The sequence below is a fragment of the Eleutherodactylus coqui genome, chromosome 13 (genome assembly GCF_035609145.1).
Source record: "Eleutherodactylus coqui strain aEleCoq1 chromosome 13, aEleCoq1.hap1, whole genome shotgun sequence".
NCBI classification, from domain to species: Eukaryota; Metazoa; Chordata; class Amphibia; order Anura; family Eleutherodactylidae; genus Eleutherodactylus; species Eleutherodactylus coqui.
Genome location: NC_089849.1, coordinates 73,991,753 through 74,014,585, shown reverse-complemented (window position 1 = coordinate 74,014,585; position 22,833 = coordinate 73,991,753). Strand labels below are relative to the sequence as shown.

The 22,833-nt window shown below is 43.9% G+C and overlaps 1 protein-coding gene across 1 annotated transcript; it reads right to left on the bottom strand.

The window, feature by feature from the left end:
- Positions 1-1,195: 1,195 nt before the first annotated feature.
- On the bottom strand, positions 1,196-22,580 carry LOC136587398 (transmembrane protein 26-like). Its single transcript, XM_066585973.1, has 6 exons — positions 22,390-22,580; positions 19,117-19,195; positions 16,886-16,945; positions 14,066-14,286; positions 4,720-4,796; positions 1,196-1,566 (listed from the first exon to the last, which is right to left on the bottom strand). Exons 1-6 carry the CDS (start codon positions 22,578-22,580, stop codon positions 1,196-1,198), a joined length of 999 nt encoding a protein of 332 aa, XP_066442070.1.
- Positions 22,581-22,833: the final 253 nt, after the last annotated feature.

Here is a 22,833-nt window from a genome sequence, read left to right as displayed (position 1 = left end):
CCCTGAAATCTGAGACTGCTGGGTGGAAGTACGCATCTTCAGTTGTTCACACACAGGTGTCCTAAAGTCTGGGATAGCCGTGTGGAGGTACTCTTACTCAAGTCTGTCTAAATGCTTGCACTTGGAATATTGTCTACCTTGCCTTGTACTGTTGGAGTTGCATTGAAGTAAAGTTTTGCCAGGCCCTGACCGTTCCCAGGAACCTGAGGTATGTTATATGTGTCTGCTGCTCCTTTATTCTACGCCAAAGGTCATTCCGGTGTGTAGCGGAACAGTGGCGTTACCCGTGATAACTACTATCCCTGTTCTACCGTTTATTGGGCATCCCTCTCCTAGGGGTGTCCGGAAGAGGTCCAGCGTTGCCCTGGCCGAGGCTACATACGTCCCTTTGGGAGAGAGCGTGGTAACTGCCGCCATGACAAGCAAGTATCTTACCCTCCCTGCTCCTCAACACATGCCCTGCGTCCAAGGTCGCCCTACGGAACGCTGCAGCTGAAGCCTCTTATTACACTTCCACATCCAACCACGGTGTCAAAGGCGAAAGCGCCGAAAGTGTCATAGGAGGCTTCAGCTCCCTTTGATTTCAATTGGAATGAAACCAGCTTGACACTTCTGCTCCTGACCTCGACGTCCAGCAGTGTTGCACTAACAGTGCTGGAGTCTGGCTGACACTGGCTGGGATCCCAAGCGGTGGGTGCCAGTCCATTAACTATTAATGACTTATAATGAGGTCATCGATAGTTTTTGCCCAGAAAACCTCTGAGGTAACAGAAAAAAACACATTTAATTCTTATTTTTTATTTTTCAATGTGACAACCAGATAAAACGTCATAACTAGGGATGGGCGAGTATACTCGCTAAGGCACTACTCGCTCGAGTAATGTGCCTTAGCCGAGTATCTCCCCGCTCGTCCCTAAAGATTCGGGGGCCGCTGCAGTTGACAGGTGAGTTGCGGCGGGGAGCAGGGGAGAGCGGGTGGGAGAGAGGGAGAGAGAGATCTCCCCTCCGTTCCTCCCCGCTCTCCCCCGCAGCTCCCCGCCCCGCGCCAGCACCCGAATCTTTAGGGACGAGCCGGGAGATACTCGGCTAAGGCACATTACTCGAGCGAGTAGTGCCTTAGCGAGTATACTCGCTCATCCCTAGTCATAACTAATAGTAACTGCATAACTAATAACAACTTCATAATTACTAATATTCACAGATCTACTTTCAGAGATTGATCGCCCTTTGCGTCAGACACAGGATTTACACAAGTTACTTCTGGATCTGGAGCGTGGCAGTCTGCTTTCTCTTTCGCTTCCTGGCTTTCTGCATAAATACTTCTCATTATAATCACTAATCGATATAGATGCAGTAATACCATGAGACTGTTCTTGACAGCGAAAAACACCACAGTTTGCTTAGTAATATTGAACCAAGCCAAAATCACAATCCGAACCGTTAGAAATGGACCATCCTGAATGAGTAAGCCAATGGCTATGTACCACAGATCGGCGCTGTGCTCACAGAGCTTTACATAAAAGCTCCTTTTGCTTGGTGATTCTTCCGAACATCTAATATTTTGCACTGTGAAACAGAAAACAACAGTCGCAATAAGCAAAGACGTCTGTGACATTAGCATCTGTAAGGGTTGTGCCACTGACTTGTGACATGCAAATATATCCTGACTGAATTCTTGCACTTGCAACATTCCTACATTCTGATTGAAGCTTGTATAGCTCCAATGTCAGAAGACGTCCGACAGGGTATTCTTACCATCTATTGCCAGCCACTCTGCTGTCAGAGTCTCTCTGGCGCACACACACTGGCTTTAGCCAGCAGATGGCGCTGTTGTATAACAGCAAAAAGAGAAGGCCTTTTAGGAAACCCAGAATCCAAAATTGGATTGGAAAGGGTTACATTTTCAAATACTACTTGCAAAGTGTGGGCAATTTATTGGAAGACTACTAGATATGGCCAAATAGAAACTATGTCAGCGCCAGTAATAACAAAATGCTATTAGTAACACATCAGGGTGTCCATAGTCAGAGAGGGCTTACAATTGTTGAGGTGTTTGCTACAGCTTGACACCCCTAGGTGCCTCTGACAAAAGCAACTACTATGATGGGAGGAGGCCTAGCAATGGCCTGCTTTCCCTAAAACTACAGTGAATTTACAAAGTCTTCAGACCCTTTCACTTTTCTAACATTTTACTAAACTGTGGTTTGGTGTAAATCATTCTGCACTGAATAGCCCATAATGATAAAGTGATAACAGGATGTTGGCTTTTCATTTTTTTTAAATTTAGAAAGATTTCTAACATTTTGCATTGCCATAAGTATTCACACCCTGTACTCAGTATTTAGTTGAAGCAACTTTGGCAGTGATTATAGTCTCCAGACTGCTTGGTTACGCTGCCACAAGGTTTGCCCACCTGGATTTGTGGATTTTCCACCATTCTTCTCTGCAGATCCTCTCCAGCTCTGTCAGGTTGGGTGGGGGCCGTCTGTGGACAACCATTTTCAGGTCGCTCCAGAGATGCTCAATGGGGTTCAAGTCAGTGCTCTGGCTGGGCCACTTAATGAGATTCACAGAGTTGTACCTAAGCCCCTCCTGTCTTGTCTTGGCTGTGTGCTCATTGTCTTGTTGGAAGGTGAACCTTCTGCCCGTCTGAGGGTCCTTGTGCTCAGCATCAGGTTATCTTTGTACTTTACTCCATTCAGCTTTCCATCAACCCTGACTGGTCTCCCTGTCCCAGCCACTGAAAGTACCCCCCCAGCATGATGCTGCCACCACCAGGCTTCACTGTAGGAATGGTATTGGGCAGTTGATGAGCGGCGCCTGGTTTCCTTCAGACATAACACTTAGCATTGAGGCCAAAAAGTTCAATTCTGTTTTCACTTTGCCATTATGGGTTATTGAGTACAGAATGACAGAGAAAAACGTGACTTTTTAAAAAATATGTACAAGGTCACAACTTAGCAATGTAGAATGTAAAAAAAAGTGAAAGGGTCTGAAGGCTTTCTGAATGCATGATAAATAATCTAGGGCAAACTGACTGCATGCAGATTAATAGAGCCATCATTGAGTTCAGTACTAGCAGTGAACATCTCTCATCTTCCCACAGTGGTGACAGCATAAAGCCAGAATTATACAATTTATGAAGTCAGAGAAAAAGAGCAACCCTATAGAAAGACTGTATATTCGTATAATGAAACTAATGATTAATTTTGGACCTAAACCGTAATGTTTATAGATGCATCCTCCTCTCACCATGCAGGTAGCTGACTACCAAATGGAGGAGCATATATCATATATCAGAATGGTCTGGCACCTTGTATCCACTATGTGTGGGAGTGTACACCAAGCAGCCACCCCCCTCATTATCGAGAGGCAGTGTGAGTGGGTGTCTTATCGGTGTCCTCACAGGTGTTATTGGCTCCTCCATTTGGTAGTCAGCTACCTGCATGGTGAGAGGAGGATGCATCTATATGCACTCCTCAGTCAGTAAGTAATGGCCATTTTTCTGTGATTGTTTTTAATTCTTGATTTCCCCTTCTGTGATGTATTTAAACCGTAATGTTAAACATTATTTAGAATATAGGTGTAATGCCCATTCTCACTTTTGCTATGAGGCCGTATGCTTTCTAAGTACGCCCATGAAATAGAGGTGCTATCCAATATATATGGAAATCCTTAGCCGATGGCTCTGTTAATGCAAAGATGATAAACTATACAGAGGAGCTTGCATGGTCTTATAAGTCGCCTTACTCATCTTTACAGTGTCCCCACACCCCTTCTGGGTGCTCTCCTTGGGGAGAGGCTATATCATCCCCTGACCCTCTCACCCCCTAGGTGTCTCCACACACTTTTTGGGTGCTATCCTTAAGGAGACACAACACCCCTCCTGACCCACATTACAGGCCCATCACAGACTAAGCCAGAAGCCTGCACACTGAGGAGGGGCAATCACCCCCAAACAGTCTGTCTGTGTACGGTCTTCTGCCTTGGTTTCATATTCCCAATCATTGTTAAGACTTGTTATAAATCATTTTGATTTGAAAGAATGCTGCCATCCAATAGATGGCGCTGTAGAGGTATTTTTCCATCTTTTATTTGCATGGACCCACTACACTGACGGCGGGCCAAACGATCAGCTAATTGGCGAGAATTTCAGTAACATAGTATGTTAGGCTGAAAGAAAACAATCTCCCTCCAGTTCAGCCTGTTTCCACCCTCCCTTGTTGATCCACAGGAAGGCAAAAAATCCCCTATGAGGCAGAAGCCAATTTAGCCCATTTGGGGGTAAAAATTCATTCCTGGCTCCATAATAGCAGTCAGAATAATCCCTGGATCAATGTTTGAAAGTTCCTAATTGACTCCAAGACCCGGATCAACAACACTGCTGGTTATTTAATGTCTATATCCTGTATTATCATAGCGCTCTAAAAAAACATCTAGTCCCTCTTAAACTCCTCTATGGATTTTGCCATGACCAGATCCTCAGGCAGAGAGTTCCACAGTCTCACTGCTCTTACAGTAAAGAACCCCTTTCTATTTTAGTGATGAAACCTTCTTTCCTTTAGATGTAGATCAACTACTGATGACCTATCCCCTGGATAGGTCACCAGAGATTAGGTCATCAGTTGTAAAAGCCCAGAATACCCATTCAACTGATGGAGCCCATAGCTTAAGTGTAAATAGAGATTTATTTGATAGTTCTTTGAGAGTAATACCTACCACCCAGGTCAATTGGAAACTGCAACATACTCCATGTCCACACGCCAAGAATAATGGAGAGAAAAGTATTGTTATTTCTGCAAAATTGAAAAATATCTAATTAATTTCAGCCAACAGTAGACAGGACATATTAACGGCAGGAGAGCAGCAAGAAAAGTTATGTTTGAATGGGAATATTAGCGAATCCTAGAACAAAACCAAGTTCTTATATTTTATGAAATAGATATATTCTGTGCCGTACGTTGCATAAATAATGCATGCCTCAATGTTTTCCTCTAATTAAAAGTAGATAGTGATAAATATTGTTTGTTTCTAATGATAGAATTTGATTTTCTGTAACTAGAACTATTAACTAGAATCTAGAGCTGAATCACATATTGATATTTATGGGAGAGTGTTTTGGGCATGCTCTGATACATGTGCAGAGGTCATTATACAGGGAGGTAGGGGGGAGTTGTGTTGTACTCATCACTAGAGATGAGCGAGCGTACTCGCTAAGGCAAACTACTCAAGCGAGTAGTGCCTTATGCGAGTACCTGCCAACTCGTCTCTAAAGGAACGGGGGGGAGGTCTCTCTCTCACTCTCTTCCCCCAGCTCCTCCCTGCTCGCTCCCGCAACTCATCGTTTTCCCCCGCCGGCACCCGAATCTTTAGAGACGAGCGGGCAGGTACTTGCATAAGACACTACTCGCTCGAGTAGTTTGCCCTTAGCGAGTATGCTCGCTCAGCTCTGCTCATCACCTATTGTCATTGATGTGATCCTGTGTTAACTGCCTCGAAAGGTGCGTTTAGATGTAATGATTAATGTTCAAAAAAATTCTCAAAACTAACAAACTGATAATTGTTCAGTTTAAAGGCGAGCCAACAACCGTACGGCGAACGAGAATCGGTCACTTTTCGTTCGTCATTCAGTCTCATCTGGCATAAAAATCACTGTTGGATTGTTCACTTCCCGTTATGTATGAATACTCCCAGCTCAGTGTTTTCCATAGGAATGGGAAACATTGAATGAGAAGTCAATGGTGATCTGCCTGTCTAAACAGTCTGCATGAGTGCGAACACGTTAGTGGTAACGTCACTCGCTCATTCAAACGAGAATCAGCTCCTCTAAAACGGCCATAACTTTATAGAGGTATCACCTGTTATCACAATCCTTCCTGTAATAACAATGAGATGACTGCTGAGAAGGAATCTCTACAAAATGGTGTCAGTCCATTGTGGGGGTCACGGTTCAGTGTGAAAACTGCAATACTTCAAGTTTAAAAAAAATATATAGATATGTTAAAATTATGTTGATTCTCAAGCCCAGAAACGACTTCCATCTGCCAGAGTCCTGCAGACTCATATCTCTGATTAATTTCCATGCCAAATTGTAGACTAAAATTCTGGCTAACCGCTTATCCAAAGTCATCTTTTTTTTTTTTAGGTCGAACTAGATTTATGCCTAACAAATCCACTACATGAGATCTCCATTCCCATTCTCGGGATTGGTGGGAGTCTCAGCACTGAGAGCTCACCAATCAGACTTTCATCACATATTCTATGGCTGGGTGATAAAAGTCAATTTTGGGGAAAATCCATTAAAGGGGTTGTCCCGCGGCAGCAAGTGGGTCTATACACTTCTGTATGGCCATATTAATGCACTTTGTAATGTACATTGTGCATTAATTATGAGCCATACAGAAGTTATAAGAAGTTTTTCACTTACCTGTTCCGTTGCTGGCGTCCTCGTCTCCATGGTGCCGTCTAATTTTCGGCGTCTAATGGCCAAATTAGATGCGCTTGCGCAGTCCGGGTTTTCTTCTTTTCTCAATGGGGCCGCTCGTGCAGGATGCCGGCTCCGTGTAGCTCCGCCCCGTCACGTGCCGATTCCAGCCAATCAGGAGGCTGGAATCGGCAATGGACCGCACAGAAGCCCTGCGGTCCACCGAGGGAGAAGATCCCGGCGGCCATCTTCAGCAGGTAAGTAAGAAGTCACCGGAGCGCGGGGATTCAGGTAAGCGCTGTGCGGTGTTCTTTTTTAACCCCTGCATCGGGGTTGTCTCGCGCCGAACGGGGGGGGGGGGGGGGTTGAAAAAAAAAAACCCGTTTCGGCGCGGGACAACCCCTTTAATATAAAAGGTAAACTGTCATTCATGGAATACAAATGCATGAGACAGTTTATTCCTCTCTCCTTCTATTTTTTAATTATCTTAGAACTAATGACAATAAATTTAAGGGACTCAAATGACACAAAAGGAGTTAAAACCAGCCAATAGAAGAAAATGTATCTCTGAATGCAGACAATATTCTACTGTTTCTATCTCAAAATCATTAAAGGGGTTGTCCCGCGCCGAAACGGGTTTTTTTTTTTTTTTAACCCCCCCCCCCCCGTTCGGCGCGAGACAACCCCGATGCAGGGGCTAAAAAAACAAACCGGAGAGTGCTTACCTGAATCCCGGCGGTCCGGCGTCTTCATACTCACCTGCTGAAGATGGCCGCCGGGGTCTGCTCCCTCCGTGGACCGCAGCTCTTCTGTGCGGTCGATTGCCGATTCCAGGAATTGGCTGGAATCGGCACGTGACGGGGCGGAGCTACACGGAGCCGGCATTCTGCACGAGCGGCCCCATTGAAGACAGCAGAAGACCCGGACTGCGCAAGCGCGGCTAATTTGGCCATCGGAGGCCGAAAATTAGTCGGCACCATGGAGACGAGGACGCTAGCAATGGAGCAGGTAAGTATAAAACTTTTGATAACTTCTGTATGGCTCATATTTAATGTACAATGTACATTACAAAGTGCATTATTATGGCCATACAGAAGTGTATAGACCCACTTGCTGCCGCGGGACAACCCCTTTAATCTATACTTTCCATTTGGAATATTATCAGGAGTAATGCAAGCAAATGAAAAGCTTTCCGTTTTGAAAAAGCCCATTGAAATCAATGGGGAAAAAAAAGACCAGCGTGTTTCTGTTTTAATCCCAAAAATGGAGCAGAGGACCGGAAATATGACTTTAGCCCTAACACAGATGTGAACTGGTGCAGTTTATAAAAGCAACCCCACCCTTATATGTATGCATTATCTACCACTACATGCTGTGACTCACAATCACTCACCATCACCATAGCATCTACCCGTACCACACTCTCACACTTGTACGCGGCAAAGCACCATGATTTCAAATGTGGCGCTTTGCCACAATTTTACTTTCGCTTCCAGCCGCAGCTCCCTGCGGCCGACAGCGTGTTTTAGCGCACGCTAGCATTGTGATGGGTGGTAAGGTACACTAAACGGACAAAGATATAGCAGACAGCTGGAAAGCACCGTCCAGCTCTGTGATCGAATGCATGTCTGTGAGGCCCCATTGATTTCAATGGGACTATACGGCAATTAACGCGGCATTCAAAATGCGGCATTAAGCGTGGTAAAAATCACCCGTGTGAAAGCTGCTTAAAAGAAAATCTCTTTTTGCTGCCCAAAGCAACCAATCACAGTGCAGCTTTAATTTTTTTATACTGCTGAAGTAAAATGAAAGGTGTGCTGTAATTGGTTGCCATAGGCAGCTGTCATAGCATATTTCAACAAACCCCCAACCCACTACTTTTTGTTATTTTTTTGTCAATGGGGTTGTGGGAGAACTTGTCTTTTGTAGGGTGAGTTGTAGTTTGTATTGTATTGGTACAAATTTACGAAACGTGACTTTTTGATTGCTTTTTACTCAAATTTTCTTGGAGACCGCCCAAGGAAGTGCAATTCTGCCATTGCATTTTTTTCTGATAGAATAAACTATGCAGAATTAATAATGTGATATTTTAATAAATTGGACCCTTTCAGATGTAGCGATTTTTCAATTTTTGTATTGTTATTTTTTCATGTAACAACTGGGAAAAGGTTTTTCTTTAACTTTTAGTCTTGGCAGCCCTTAGGGGGCACCCTCAATCTTCTCACGATACCTGGAGGACACCCCGCAATTTATCACAGAGGGGGGCAGGGGAAGTGCGTTCTGGACATTGACATGCCAATCAATTGTGACATTTCAATGCCGCTGTCAAAAGTGACAGTGGCATTTAAAGGGTTAACAGCTGAAATCAACATTATCTCTGATCGCGGCTGTTGCAGGCAAGTGTTGGCTGGTTACAGACGGCAGTAGCCCACCATGTATGGAGTGGATTGGCTCCTGAGCCTGCTCCATACACAGTATATGTTGTGGAAGTCTTTATATGTTGTATCTGCATGGTGTATGTGCAGTTATGACATATATAGCTACTGTGTTCCCCAATAGTAGGACCTACCCCTATAATAAGACCTACCCAGGTTTTCGGGGGAGACTTGAAATATAAGCCCTCCCACAAAAATGAGCCCTAGTTAACCTGCATAAAAAAAATGAATATTCACCGGGTCCGCGGCGTCCCAATGCTTCGCGATGGTCTCAGGCGGCGCTGCGGCAAACTGAAGTGTCCTGCGCTCTGACATCTCAGTTTCTTTCTGGTGATGGGGATTTGAATACCCCCCCTCCAGCAAAGCGAGCACTGTAATTGGATCAAGCGCCAGCCAATCACAGCCGGTGCTCGATGAGCCAATCACAGTCATTGAGTAATGTCATTGTGACTCCCGACGCCCTTCATATATGACTTTTTTAAGTGATTAAATTTACTGTATAACATCAGGCTTTTCACCACCATTATGATAAAATAATCAAGCTATTTAGATAGAACATAAAATATATTTATTGGAATACAATTTCAGAACACAAAACCTTACTAAACTGTAGATATGCCATACACTATGCAGAATTTGTTGCTGAATAGGACATATATTTCTAGGACATTTTAAAACCTTACTAAATTCCTTTGAAAGGAAATATGCAACAAATTCTGCACTGAATTAATTATACCATACTTTTATATATATGTATGTATGTGTATATATATATATATATATATATATATATATATATATATACATATATATATATATATTTTATAAGCTGCAGTCAGTACATTGCGATCGACTCCAACTCCACCAAAATGGGACTCTAACTCCGACTCCACAGCCCTGATTGTAATCTGAATGTAGTTTTTAACTACCGACTAGTTTTTGTCAGCCTCCCTCATCCAAAAACTCCAGGTAAAAATGAAAATTCAACTTTCAGAATTTTAAAAGCCTTCAAAATTTCATTTACAGGAATGGTCATCTTTAGACACCCCCTTGTCACATTAAAGACTAATGATCCTTTTACACAGGACGAGCTGTCGGGCAAATGGTGCCCAACAGCTCGTGCCAGTGGTGCTCGCTCCTGTGCTGTTACATAGGAGCGAGTATCGTTGGCATCGCTCACAGCATTGATGAACTAATTGGGGCAGATCCCTGGATACTACTGGGATCCACTCTGCTATGGATAGTCTTTACTTCCTCTGCAACAACACTATGGCAGAAACTGAGCATTGGTAAAACGCATATATTACTGAAGCATATTAGAATATATGTGCTTTTAGGGCTAATGCCCAGGGATGGATTTATGCCGCCTTTCCTGCGGATTTATGTAAATCCGCAGCGGAATATCGCAGCTATTAGGTTCTATTGAACCTAATCGCTCAGTCCTCACATGCGGGATTCCGACGCGCATTTACGCCACAGGAAAAAAATCGCTGCATGTTCTACTTTACGCGTTTTTGAACAGCGACAGGTCTCCATAAATATAATATCGTGGGCAGGAGGCTTTAGGCTCTATTTATTTCCTAAACCTATCAATGCTTACATTTTGTTACTGTGTCTGATTCAATATGGTCAATAATGTATTTCCAACCTCTGTATTGTGAAGAATATTTAGTGTAAGGACCTCGGCTTTTGGCGAAAGTCCCAGAAGTAGTTGCTGAGATAATGAGATGCTTTGTAAACACCTGTTTGAATGTTTTTCCCTTCGCCAATTAGCCTGGACTTATATTTAGATATTCTCTATGAAAATTTGGTGATTGGCAGAGATCCCAGACATGGGATATGTGGATAACGACGCACCTGATTGCGATTCATGAATATGTTCTTATTTGTTTTTACAAATAACCCTGATTTCTGTCTGAGAATGTGTAGATGATGGCGCCGCTTCCCCGGAATATATAACATGGTTTAACAATTATCTCTGACTTACAGGCCTGATAGTAAGTTCCCTAATGATGTATTCATTCCTTTCAAGCATAATGTTTCATGAACTCGGATTTACGACCAGATATGCTGGATATGTAATATACTGTTTATTTCTGAAGGTTATTTTCACATGTCAGTCAAGTTTAGCAGATGTACATGATATAGCATGTGTCTAATTAGAGGAAATTTCCGATTCTCGTTGTTGTGGGCAAGCGCAGTAGAAAGGGACCGATGAGAGAAGGCTATAAATATGTGATGTTTTGTCACAATAAACGCAGGGTACTAGAGATGAGCAACCATACTCGCTAAGGGCGATTACTCGATCGAGCATTGTCCTTAGCGAGTACCTGCCCGCTCAGAAGAAAAGATTCGGCTGCTGGTGCGGATGAAAGGTGAGTTGCGGGAGTGAGCAGGGGGAGCGTGGGGGGGGGGGAGAGGGAGAGAGATCTCCCTTCCCTCCCCCCCGCTCTCCCCCGCCAGCACCCAAATCTTTTCTTCCAAACGGGCAGGTACTCGCTAAGGACAATGCTCGCTCGAGTGATTGTCCTTAGCGAGTATGCTCGCTCATCTCTACAGAGTACCAATGTGTCAGTGTGAGGTCTGTGTTCCTCTGGCCAACTACAGCTGTATTAAAGATATGTTCCCACTGGGATAACCCAATGATAATTGAACCACTCTGACAAGCATTGACTGGCAGTCTAGTAGCGCCTCTCTACAGTACAGTGCGGTACTACATGTTCTGAACTGTCCTTTACCTCTGCCAGGATTACTTTGGACATCGGGTGAGTACGGCTCCGCATTACTTTGCTAGTTCACTGTGTGTACAGTACCGGACCACGAAGAAGCTTCTGTTCTCTTCATAGAAAGTGATTTACAGCTTCCAGCAGCTGTTATATGGAAGAACATGCTTACCTGTATTATCTGCTTCATTTTCTATTACTTCTGGTTGTTGTTTTGGGGGCTTTGAAACCAATTACCAGTTTTCCATATTTCCATATTTATTAATTTTACCTATTTATATAGAGTACGCATATTCCGTAGTAGTGTTGATAAACTGTCATGACTTACAATACACCCATGAAAAATACTACATTTGCTAACGATTGCAGTTGTACTGTTTTTTATAATTATTTCCAAGACTTCTTGGCTGTTATATTGTCTTTGCCAGAAGAGGCTTTAGCTGATACACACAAGAGCATAGAGGAAGAGCTTTAACCCTTTCCAATCCAATTTTGGATTCCGGGTTTCCTAAAAGGCTTTTTTTTTTTTTTTGCTGTTATCCAACGGTGCCATCTGCTAGCTAAACCCAGTGTGTGTGTGTGTGTGTGTGTGTGTGCCAGAGAGGCTCCGACAGGGGAGTGGCTGGCAATAGATGGTAAGAATACCCTGTCGGACGTCTTCTTAAATTGGAGCTGTAGAAGCTTCAATCAGAATGTAGGAAGACATCAGACAGTGGATTGGAAAGGGTTAAATATGTGTCTAGCAAGAAAGGGTCATGTAGAGCAGAGGTCCACAACTCCAGTCCTCAGGGACCACCAACAGGTCATGTTTTCAGGATATCCTATAGTAAGAACCCCTGTGGCAATGTCTGAGGTGCTGACAATAATTACATCACCTGTGCAACACTGAGGAAATCCTGAAAACATGACCTGTTGCCGGTCCCTGAGGACTGGAGTTGGGGAACCTTGATGTAGAGCTTCAAAACTATGGAAGCAACAAGTTGAACATTGAGTCATTGCCTGGACAGAGGAGTGTGCAGGATCTCATCAGGAGAAGCATAAGTGCATATATGACATAGACACAGTCTTCAAAGGATGCGTACACACTTGATCACAAAGAGTACTTTCATTATAAAGTAAATAAATTCAGTCACCATTCAATATGTAGATTACACCATACTGTACACATACAGTTCTGTGCAAAAGTCTGAGGAAGGTATGTGTGGACAAAATGCTGCAAAGTAAGAATTTTTCAAAAATAGAAGGCATCTGATTGACTCCAAATTTATTCAGCAGTAGGACTACGACCCCAAACATACAGCCAATGTCAATAAGAAGTATCTTCAGCATAAAGAACAAGGAATCTTGGAAGTGATGATACGGCCCCCATTGACACCTCATCTCAACATCTTCAATTCTGTGTGGGATTGCATGAAGAGACAGAAGGATTTAAGCAAGCCTACATCCGCAGAAGATCTGTAGTTAGTTCTTAAGGATGTTTGGAACAACCTCCATGCCGAGTTCCTTCTTAAACTGTGGGCAAATGTGCCAAGAAGAATTGATACTGTTGTGAAGGTAGCAGGCTCGGGCCGTGTCCTCCTGCTGCCCTCCGAGAGCTCCGGTGCACGTCCTGCAGCCCTCACCCGCCAACAGAAGATCACTTCCTGGTTACAGAATTCATAAATCTTGCCTCCAGGAAAGGATGGGTCTGATTGTTTCTCAGGCGCTGCTCAGCCAATCAATGAAGTGCTCCATGAACAAATCACAGTCGTCGAGTTGTAGAGAGGCAGGATTTATGAATTGGCTGAGCTACGACATTGATTGGCCAATTCATACATCCCGCCTCCACAACGCGATGGCTGTCATTGTTTTTTCAACAGCTGCTCAGTCAATCATGCAGCGCTGAATGAACCAATCACAACCATTACATTGCTTTATCGACCGCTGCATTGATTGGTTGAGCAGCGCTTAAGAACCAATCAGAGCCATTGCTTCCTGGAGGCAGGATTTATGAATCCCATAATCAGGAGTGATCTTCTGTGGGCAGCCAAGGACTGCAGAGTCGCGGGAGCTCCGGAGAGAAGCGGGAGGACGCGAACCAAGCCTGCTAGGTAAGTAAAATAAAACCTCCCCTGAAAATAAGACTTAGTGCCTCTTTTGGGGCACAAATTAATATAAGAAAGGTCTTATTTTCAGGGAAACACGGTAACTACCTACCCTAAACATGGTTCCCAAATGTGAGCGCTGAAAGCCGCTGCTGCAGTGTATTGCACGGTGCGCTAAGTAGTCTGCCTGTTCTAATTTTATAATGGGCGTACTACTTAGCAGCGCTGCTCAATGCACTGCAGCGACGGCTTTCAGCGCTCACACTAGGGGAATAACGGGGAAGATAAGTATAAAACGTACATCCTAGCTTATAGGGTTAAAACTAGGTGACAGATTCTCTTTAATTCTTAAGTATAGGCAGTTGAGTAGATGTCTATTGAATAAGTTATACAATATACCTTATAGAGATGTGTTCCAAAGTCTCACCAGCAAAATCCAAAATATCTGCAGCTGTTCCCAGGAAGATAATGAGAAGCTGAGAAAGCTGATCACGTGTTATTCCTTCTCCAATGGGAAGGAGCCATTTCCCAACAATAAGAAGCATCAGAAATGACTGGTGTAGCAGTAGTTTCCACTCCGTCTGGCACATTTCATTTAATGATTGAACCAATTGTATGCCCTGCATTAAAATACGGCACTTACATTAGCTTGGAACATTTCACTGCATGTAGATTAGCTATGACAGCGTATTTAACCCCTTCACTCATAAATCAATTTGAACTTGTTTCACTTTTTTCCTACCTTCTTTTAAAAAATCATAAATAATGTTTTTATTTTTCTGTCAACATGGGCATTTTATGGCTTGTTGTTTTTTTTGTATTTTTTAATGGTGCTATTTAATGTACTGAATGATGTACTGAAAAACTTTTAAAAATGTCTAAATGAAGGGGAGTGGAATGGGAAAAAAAATAATTTCACTATTTTTAGGGGTCTTAATTTTTCTGCAAATACGGTGCGGCAAAAATCAAAGGTTGACTTCATTTTTTGGGTCAGTACAATTGCGACCATACCAAATTTACATTGTTTGTTTTTTTGTTGTACTGTATCATCTTACGGGAAAAAAAATTACTATCTGGCCGGGCTCACACGAGTGGTTAAGATTCCGCATATGGGAGGCCCGCAGCGGATTCAGTCTGTGAGCTGACCGGTGACCCTGCGTACCTCCATTAACTGTACTGCAGATGACAGCGGAGGCTCACAGGCGGTCATGCTCAGTACAGTTTTTTTTTGTTTATTTCTATTTGCCAGGTCACATGGTGATGACACGGGTATCCGCAGCCCATACGCAATGCTAATCATACACTGACATCAATAAAGGCCGTCCGCACGATGAAAATAGTGGATGGCGATCACGGAATCCGCAATATGAATCTGCCCAAGTGAGTGCGGCCTCTGTCGCCATCTTCTGGCTTGCATATGTTTTTTTTTATTCTTACATTTATTGGGTTGTGTGAATATTTTTGTTGGATGACTTGTAGTTTCTATTAGTACCATTTTGGGGTACATACAAATTTTTTAGTACATTGTTTCTTGGAGATTGGGTGACCAAAAAAAGCACAATTCTGGCCTACCACATCTATTTATGATGGCATTCACTTTGTACGAATAGATTGGACTTTTACAGATGCAGTGTTACCAAATATGTTTATTTGTTTTGTTGTTTTACGATAAAAATGGCAGAGTTTTTTTAAACTTTTAACATTTTATTTTTTCGTAACAGTTAAAAAACCCTTTGTTTCATTTACTTTTTAGTCTCTATAGGTGATCTGAACTAGAGATCACTGAGGTATTGCACTACATTGTACTTCTACAAGTATTCTGCAGGCACGGCTTAGGCCTCGTTCAGACGAGCGTGGTTTACATGCTGCTACAGCAGCGTGTAAGCCACACTTCTGTAGCAACCAATAAGTTGCTAAGGAAGTGCTCACACTGAGCTTTTTTACCAGCGCAGATTCTGGGAACCTGAAGTTGGGGATCGCTGATGGTGTGAAGCCTATGGAGGAGGTCAGGTGGGGCGCCGCATAGTATGAAATCAGCTGCGGATACGCGGCTGATTTGCAGTCAAAATTTGCACTAATGGCACATATTTTGATTGCTTTTTGGATGCAGAAATGCTGCGGAATTTGCTCCCTGTCTTTTTTTGAACCGGCGCTGTAATTTTTATAACGACAGAGGTAAAATTGTACGCCGTGATAAGCCCCACCCCTGACCACACACCTTTGTCCTGCTTTGACCCTGGGAAAATATGGTCAACTTAGATTAAACATATTGCAAAAATGCTTAAAATTGCCTATTCTGTACACTTAATAAATACATAAATGACGATTACATTTTAAGAAAGGGTAGTGGGGGTCTCACATCATAGAACATAGACAAAACAAATACATTGATCCATATCCCCCAGTTATATGGACCTTAATATATAAGATGTGGTTGCTGCAGTTAGACACGGCAATAGTTGGGCTTCCTGACTTATCAATGCTCAGCTTCAGCTCACAGATGTAGGGAGTCCTTCATACGGAGGGGTAACTATACAAGGTGCAAAGGTTGCAGTTGCACACGGGCCCTGAAGCCATGAAGCATTGTAGTTAGGGAGCACTGTGACAGGTTTTGCATTGGGATCCGGCAGCTACAAGTTACTACAAGTTAATACTGTCCCCTGTATTGGCCTCAGTAGTAATAGTGACCCCCACAGTGCCCGCAGTAGAAATACTATTACTACTGGGGCTGATCGAATCCAGTGATAACAGTGACCTCCACAGTAGCTCCTGTAGTAATAGTGTCCCCCCTGAAAGAGTTGACAGTTGGCTATAAAGTATGGCTATTGAGCCCCGGACGTATGGTAAGTACCCAGATGATAAACTCAAATTGGCTACAAAAATACTGACAAAATCCTAATCTCACAAATCAATATGAATGTCTCCATATTTTTCCTATATCTAAATTCTACAATATATATTTGAGATAACCCTGATGATTCATCCGTCCCAGCAGTGACATAACCCTGTATATGGATAATATATAGATCCACATGTACCCGGGAGCCAGAAGCTGCTGATGGGTATATGACAGCCTACCACTGATGGCCACTTTGGGACTTGGCACAGGGGTGGTGTGTATACTGTTGGCAAATGTATACTGTAGTATACATAGAGTAGGAGCTAATTCGGCAGTACTAAAGTTCACACAACTCAGCAGAAGCATCATGTGTAACTTACCATTTGTATGACATCCGTATGGGTAAAATTTAACACAATAGCGGTTTTGTTTCCACATTCCTAGAAAAAAGATAGACAATAATCATGCTAATTGTTCACAATGACACACTACATAATGCACAGCCATGACTAAGGGCCCATAATGATTGCTAATCGTCAATGTAGCAAGTTGATCGGCACTCATTTAAGAAGCTTTTACACTGAGCCAGGGGTGGAACTATAGAGGATGCAGGGGATGCGGTTGCACCCAGGCCCAGGAGCCTTAGGGGGCCCATAAGGCCTCTCTCCTGCATATAGGGGGCCCAGTACTATGAATAAAGCATTATAATTAGGGGCCCTGCTACACATTTTGCATTGGGGCCCAGGAGCGTCAAGTTACACCTCTGCACTGAGCCATTATGAGGAATGAATGACCTCACAAACCATAATTCACAACTTACAGCACTTTACTTAACAAGCAATGGTTATCTGACTTCACTCCATAGGACGGCACTTGAGTGTTGCATTATAACATCAAACCTCATCACATAACGTTACATTAAACATTTAGGGTACGTAGCCTCTATCTTGTATGTAGACATCTGTAGAAACTCAGGCCTTTTGGGCACGAGTCCAACACCTGCCTCACTTCCTCAACTACGATTACCGGCAATCCTAGCAGTGGTCTGGACATTCTCCTGTGGTTGCAGGCTCAGCACTGGCTTCCTGTCTGGTGCAGATCGTCGCACCTTGGGTGGCAGCTCCTCTGCAGGCTGTGTCAGCTCTGGAGCAGTTTCTCCATAACACCGGTCATCAAGGCCCTCCAGCGGTCTGCTGCGCTGCCCCCCTGCAGGCTATTGGGCCTCAGTTTTCTCCTGTGTGCCACAGCACTTCTGCTCCGATAAAGTCTGTGCGCTCTGCTCAGCATAACATGGGGCACGGCTGGGCAGCCGCTTCTGACACTTCCATGTGGCTCCTCTCTCGCTGCTGCTCTGTCTCACTGATGCTGCATCACTCTCAGAGCTGTGATGCAGCTAAAAGTCCTTTTATACTTTTTTAGGCGCCCAAGAACTTTAAAGCAGGTTTGGGGTCAGAGGTGGAACTTAATCCCTTATGAACTTCCCTATCATTAAGCAGTTTCTTTAAGGCGGTGACATGCTGATCACATCACCACCACATCCTCCTATACATGGAGCTTGGAGCGCCTCCTATACTTCCCACTCCCTGCTACTGGACTGACGGGAGGTGCCTGAATCTCTACCTGGTGCTTTAGTTCACCAGTCTTTTCAGTGCTATTAGCACTCTGAATTCCTGGCATATTTGTGTTTGGGACACAAAGGGAGCACTATTACTAACGGGCATACAGGGCACTAAGGAGGCACTATTATTGCCTTTTGCACTGTTACTATGTGATGCACTATTATTAACAGGCTGTGCTCCAAGGACAGCAGCAATCTCCACAGAGACGAGTCATGGAAAGTATAAGTCATCATGATAGTCTGTGACAAAGAGAAGTGAAGTGAGAGTGAAGAACTCAATTCAGAGAGGTTGTCACCTATGAGTCACTGGAATAAATTCTACTGTATTTGATTGCACTCTATTCATATATGATGATATTATTGGCTATATTGGTCTCTGAGATAATTATATTTGGCCCTTGTATAGTTGAATCATCATCAGTTGCTGACCTCATTAATTTAGGCTTAAATGGGTTGTGTGATTAGAAGAAGAAAAATTTTAATGGCTAGATAGACAGGTGACAAAATAAAAAAAAACATACTCACCTGTCTCACTCACCACCCAGGACCCAACTGATTGATTTCCATTGTCCCGTCCCTCATCGTGGACAGCCGCCAGAAATCAGGTGATCGCTGCAGCCTCCATATCATACAGTATATATAGTGCCAACATATTCCACAACACCTTACAATTCAGAGGGTAAATACACAGACATGCTTGAAAATAACATTTTTAGAAGCTGGATCCTCTAAAACTCATTGCTGCTCTGTATGCCAAGGGTATTTCACTACTTGTGCTTTTCTGGTACTGAAAGTTACCCTCTAATAAGCAAATCTTGATGAAAATGGGGGTTAGTGCTGCTTTCTAACCCCCTGCAAAGTACGTGTTGTCACAATTTTTTTGTTTTGATTGCATCAGTGTGAACGATGCCAACACCTTAAGAGCTGGGATATATTTGTCTTTTTCATTTTCATATCACACATTGATAGAATTACACTGTATAGCCCACTTACCTGAAGATCAGAGTTCATTTCCAGAAACCAGAATGATGGCACTATGCTTAATAAGTAAAAGAATATTGGTGGAGAGACCCTGTGGAAACAAGATATTAAATCACAGAAATACACTCATTGTCAAAAATGACAGTGTTAATGGACACTAATGTCAATTAACACTTTATTAGCTTCATATGCATGTAAAAGGGCCTCCAGGAGCTTTTTGCAGAGCACACCATGCGGTCTGAGCTCTGCACACAGCTTGTTTGCTCTTGTATGGGCTGTCGGCAGAATACAATGTAATCTCCGACTCCTGTGCAGAACACAGCATGCAGTCCCTTTTATCTTCTCTCTGGCTGAAAGATGGATTTTAAGCTCACCTTAAAATCAGCATTCAGCTGGAGACTGAACGATGGCAGCGTTTACACGCAACGATTATCGCTCATATGCCATTATTTTAACAAATTTTGAGCCCTAATCGTTGCATGTAAATGGGCTTTAAGTGATTGCAATATCAGAGCAAAAGGATAATTTGTTGCGGAAAACTGACCTCTTGAAGGGAGGCTCTAGTACCCTGTTGTACTGCCACTAGCTTAGATACATAATGTGATACAGGTGGGCACGGAGGCACTAGTGCCCTGTTGTACCGCCTCTAGCTTGGATACAAGATGTGATACAGGCGGGCATGAAGGTTCTAGTACCCTGTTGTACCGCCTCTAGCTTGGATACAAGATGTGATACAGGTGGGCATGGAGGCTCTAGTACACTGTTGTACAGCCTCTAGTTTGGATACATGATGTGATACAGGTGGGCATGGAGGCTCTAGTACCCTGTTGTACCACCTCTAACTTGGATACATAATGTGATACGGGCGGACATGGAGGCTCTAGTGTTCTATTGGTCTGCCACTAGCTTGGATGTAATATGCGATACGGGCGGGAATGGAGACTCTAGTATCCTGTTGTACTGCCTCTAGCTTAGATGCAAGATGTGATGCGGGTGGGCATGGAGATTCTAATATCCTGTTGTTCCACCTCTAGCTGGATACAAGATGTGATACGGGTGGGCATGGAGGCTTTAGCTTGGATACAAGATGTGATACGGGTGGGCATGGAGGCTCTGGTACCCAGTTGTTCCACCTCTAGCTTGGATACATGATGTGATACGGGTGGGCACGGAGGCTCTAGTACTCTGTTCGGCCGCCTCTAGCTTGGATACAAGATGTGATACGGGTGGGCATATTGGTATCCTGCAGCATATCGCTCCACATTTGCTGTAACTGAGCCTCTAAATCGTGTAGCCTCTGAAACTTGCAGGCTGTTTAAGTGTGACAGTTAGGCCACGGAAGTGTGACAATGTTGTGGAGATATTCCTGTGACCCCCTTGTGTGTGCGGCTGAGCATTATCCTGCTGGAAAATGCCTCTTGGAATCCCTGCCATGAGAGGAACACATGTGGCTGCAGGATGTGCTGAACATATCGCTTCGCTGTCATTGTCTCACGTACCACTACTAGGGGTGACCGAATGTCGTATGTGATGGCTGCCCCCCCAGACCATCAAACCAGCAGTGGTGACAGTGTGCCACTTCACAGCAAAAGAAGGATTGAGGCGCTCATCTCTAGATCTCCAGACCCCAACATGACCGTTGTCAGTGCCCAAACTAAACCTGGATTTGTCGCTGAAGACAACCCAGTTCCAATCCGTAGCTAGCCACTTTTGTCATTAACAACACCACTACAAATGTAGGCGATGGTGGGAGGATGACAAAGTCAGTACATTTAATGGGCACCACTGGAGCTGCTTGTGCTTGTCGAACAATTACGATCCTCTCTACTTGTGATCTGTCGAGGGCATCCTGAGCCTGATCTCCTTGTGTGTGTGCCCTCATACATTCACTGCTCTCAACACCTCCTAACAGTCTAGTCAGAACAGTCAAGGTGGCGGGCAAATCACTGATACGACCATCCAACTTAATGCATTTCAATAATGCGCCCCCTCTCAAACTCTGTTGACTGGGCAATTTCTTTGATTGCGTTGTAGAAGCGTCTAGTGGTCAACAAGCTCTAGACAAGCAGAAAAAGAGGTCAATACACACAAGTAGCTTCTGAGAGCCTTTTTATAGGCTTTTAGGAGCTCAGATGGCAAGACTATTCATCTAATCATGCCACAACTCTCATCATTTGCATATCTGCCTGAGATGTAACTGCATGCCGGGTTTTGCAGCAAAACAACAACTTCTTCTAGTTGCTTGATTTTTTTTCACAGAGAGTATATATAGAAGATTGCTATTTGAACCATATACTGTCAAGGCATGTGAGTGAGCTGTATAATTACACTCACTGAGAAAAAAATACACCAAGAAGGAGTTGTTGGAATAGACTTAAGCTTCATACAGTATGTGTGAATGTAATGATTATATACATATAAGTGATTACAATATTAGTGTAAGAGGATACATTTATTGGGGAATACGGTACTATTCATAGGAGGCTCTAGTACCCCAACAAATCATTACATTGTGACAGTGTTACGCGGATCCACATACTGTATATGATACCGTACAAAAGACAGTAAAGTGTCCGCCGGGGCTTATTCACGCGGCCGTAGGCATATTTAAGTGCGCCCGCCAGCGCCGTAAAACCTAATATTTGTGCGCCCGTTGAGACGGCACGAGCCCGACACATATGCATTGAACCCGCATTGCCATCGGTATGGGGGAGACAGTTTAGCTCTGCTAAGCTGTCTTTCCCCCGCCAGCTCTCTGCAAGGGGAGGAGGCGGGACAGGGCGGGAGCTAGTGTGCTAAGCTTCTGCCCCCTCTACACCCCTTGTCGGCAGCCAGCAATGGGAGGGGGCAGGCAGAGTGGGAGCTTAGCGACTAGCTCCGTCCCACCCCTTCCCATTGCAAACAGCCGGCAAGGGGCGGATAGGAGGAAAGAAGGGGGAGGGAGTTTAGCAGTCAGTGCTAAACTCCCTTCCACTTTTCTACTTCGGCCGTGGTCATTAGCTCTCATAGGAGTCTATGCAGCCTCCATATTCGGCCAGGAAAGATAGTTCCAGGACTATCTTCACTGCCCGGTGTAATATCAGCCAGCTGGGCACTTTTATGCCGCGAGAATACGCCTCTGTGATCTGATGCATTGGAATCCAATGCATCAGATGGTAGCGTATATTGGCCAGCTGGGAAAAAGGCAACCAATATACACTTGTGTGAATAAAGCCTTAACCTGATAGAAGAAATACACCAGGCGTAATGATAGTACTTGTTCCAGAGCGTATAGATATGTCTTACCATTTCAGCCCTTTTCCTTTCTTAAATTTCACAGTCAGCACCATCTCAATGCACAGCAGAATGTTGCAGACTGCCAGTAGCCAGTAAATGTTGTCTTTTTGTAAACTAGCCACTCTCCAAACTCCAAGTACAGAGTGAAACATGAACAGCAGCCTAGTCAGAACCGCACTGAAGAGGACTTTGAGTTCCATGATCTAAAAGAGAAAACAGTGAGAATGAGTCTCCTACAGTCATTAGTAATTACACCTCTTTTAATTTTCACTAGACCCTTATTAACAGAACAGTTTTCTCCTTTTCTAATCTTTAAATGGGTTTCCCAGGACTACACATTGATGACCCATCCTTAGGAAAGGTCATCAATAGTTGATTGGCAGGTGCCTATCGCTCAGAATCACTGCCAATCAGATGACTAAAGTGACAGCAGCACAGGCGTGAGCGCCACTC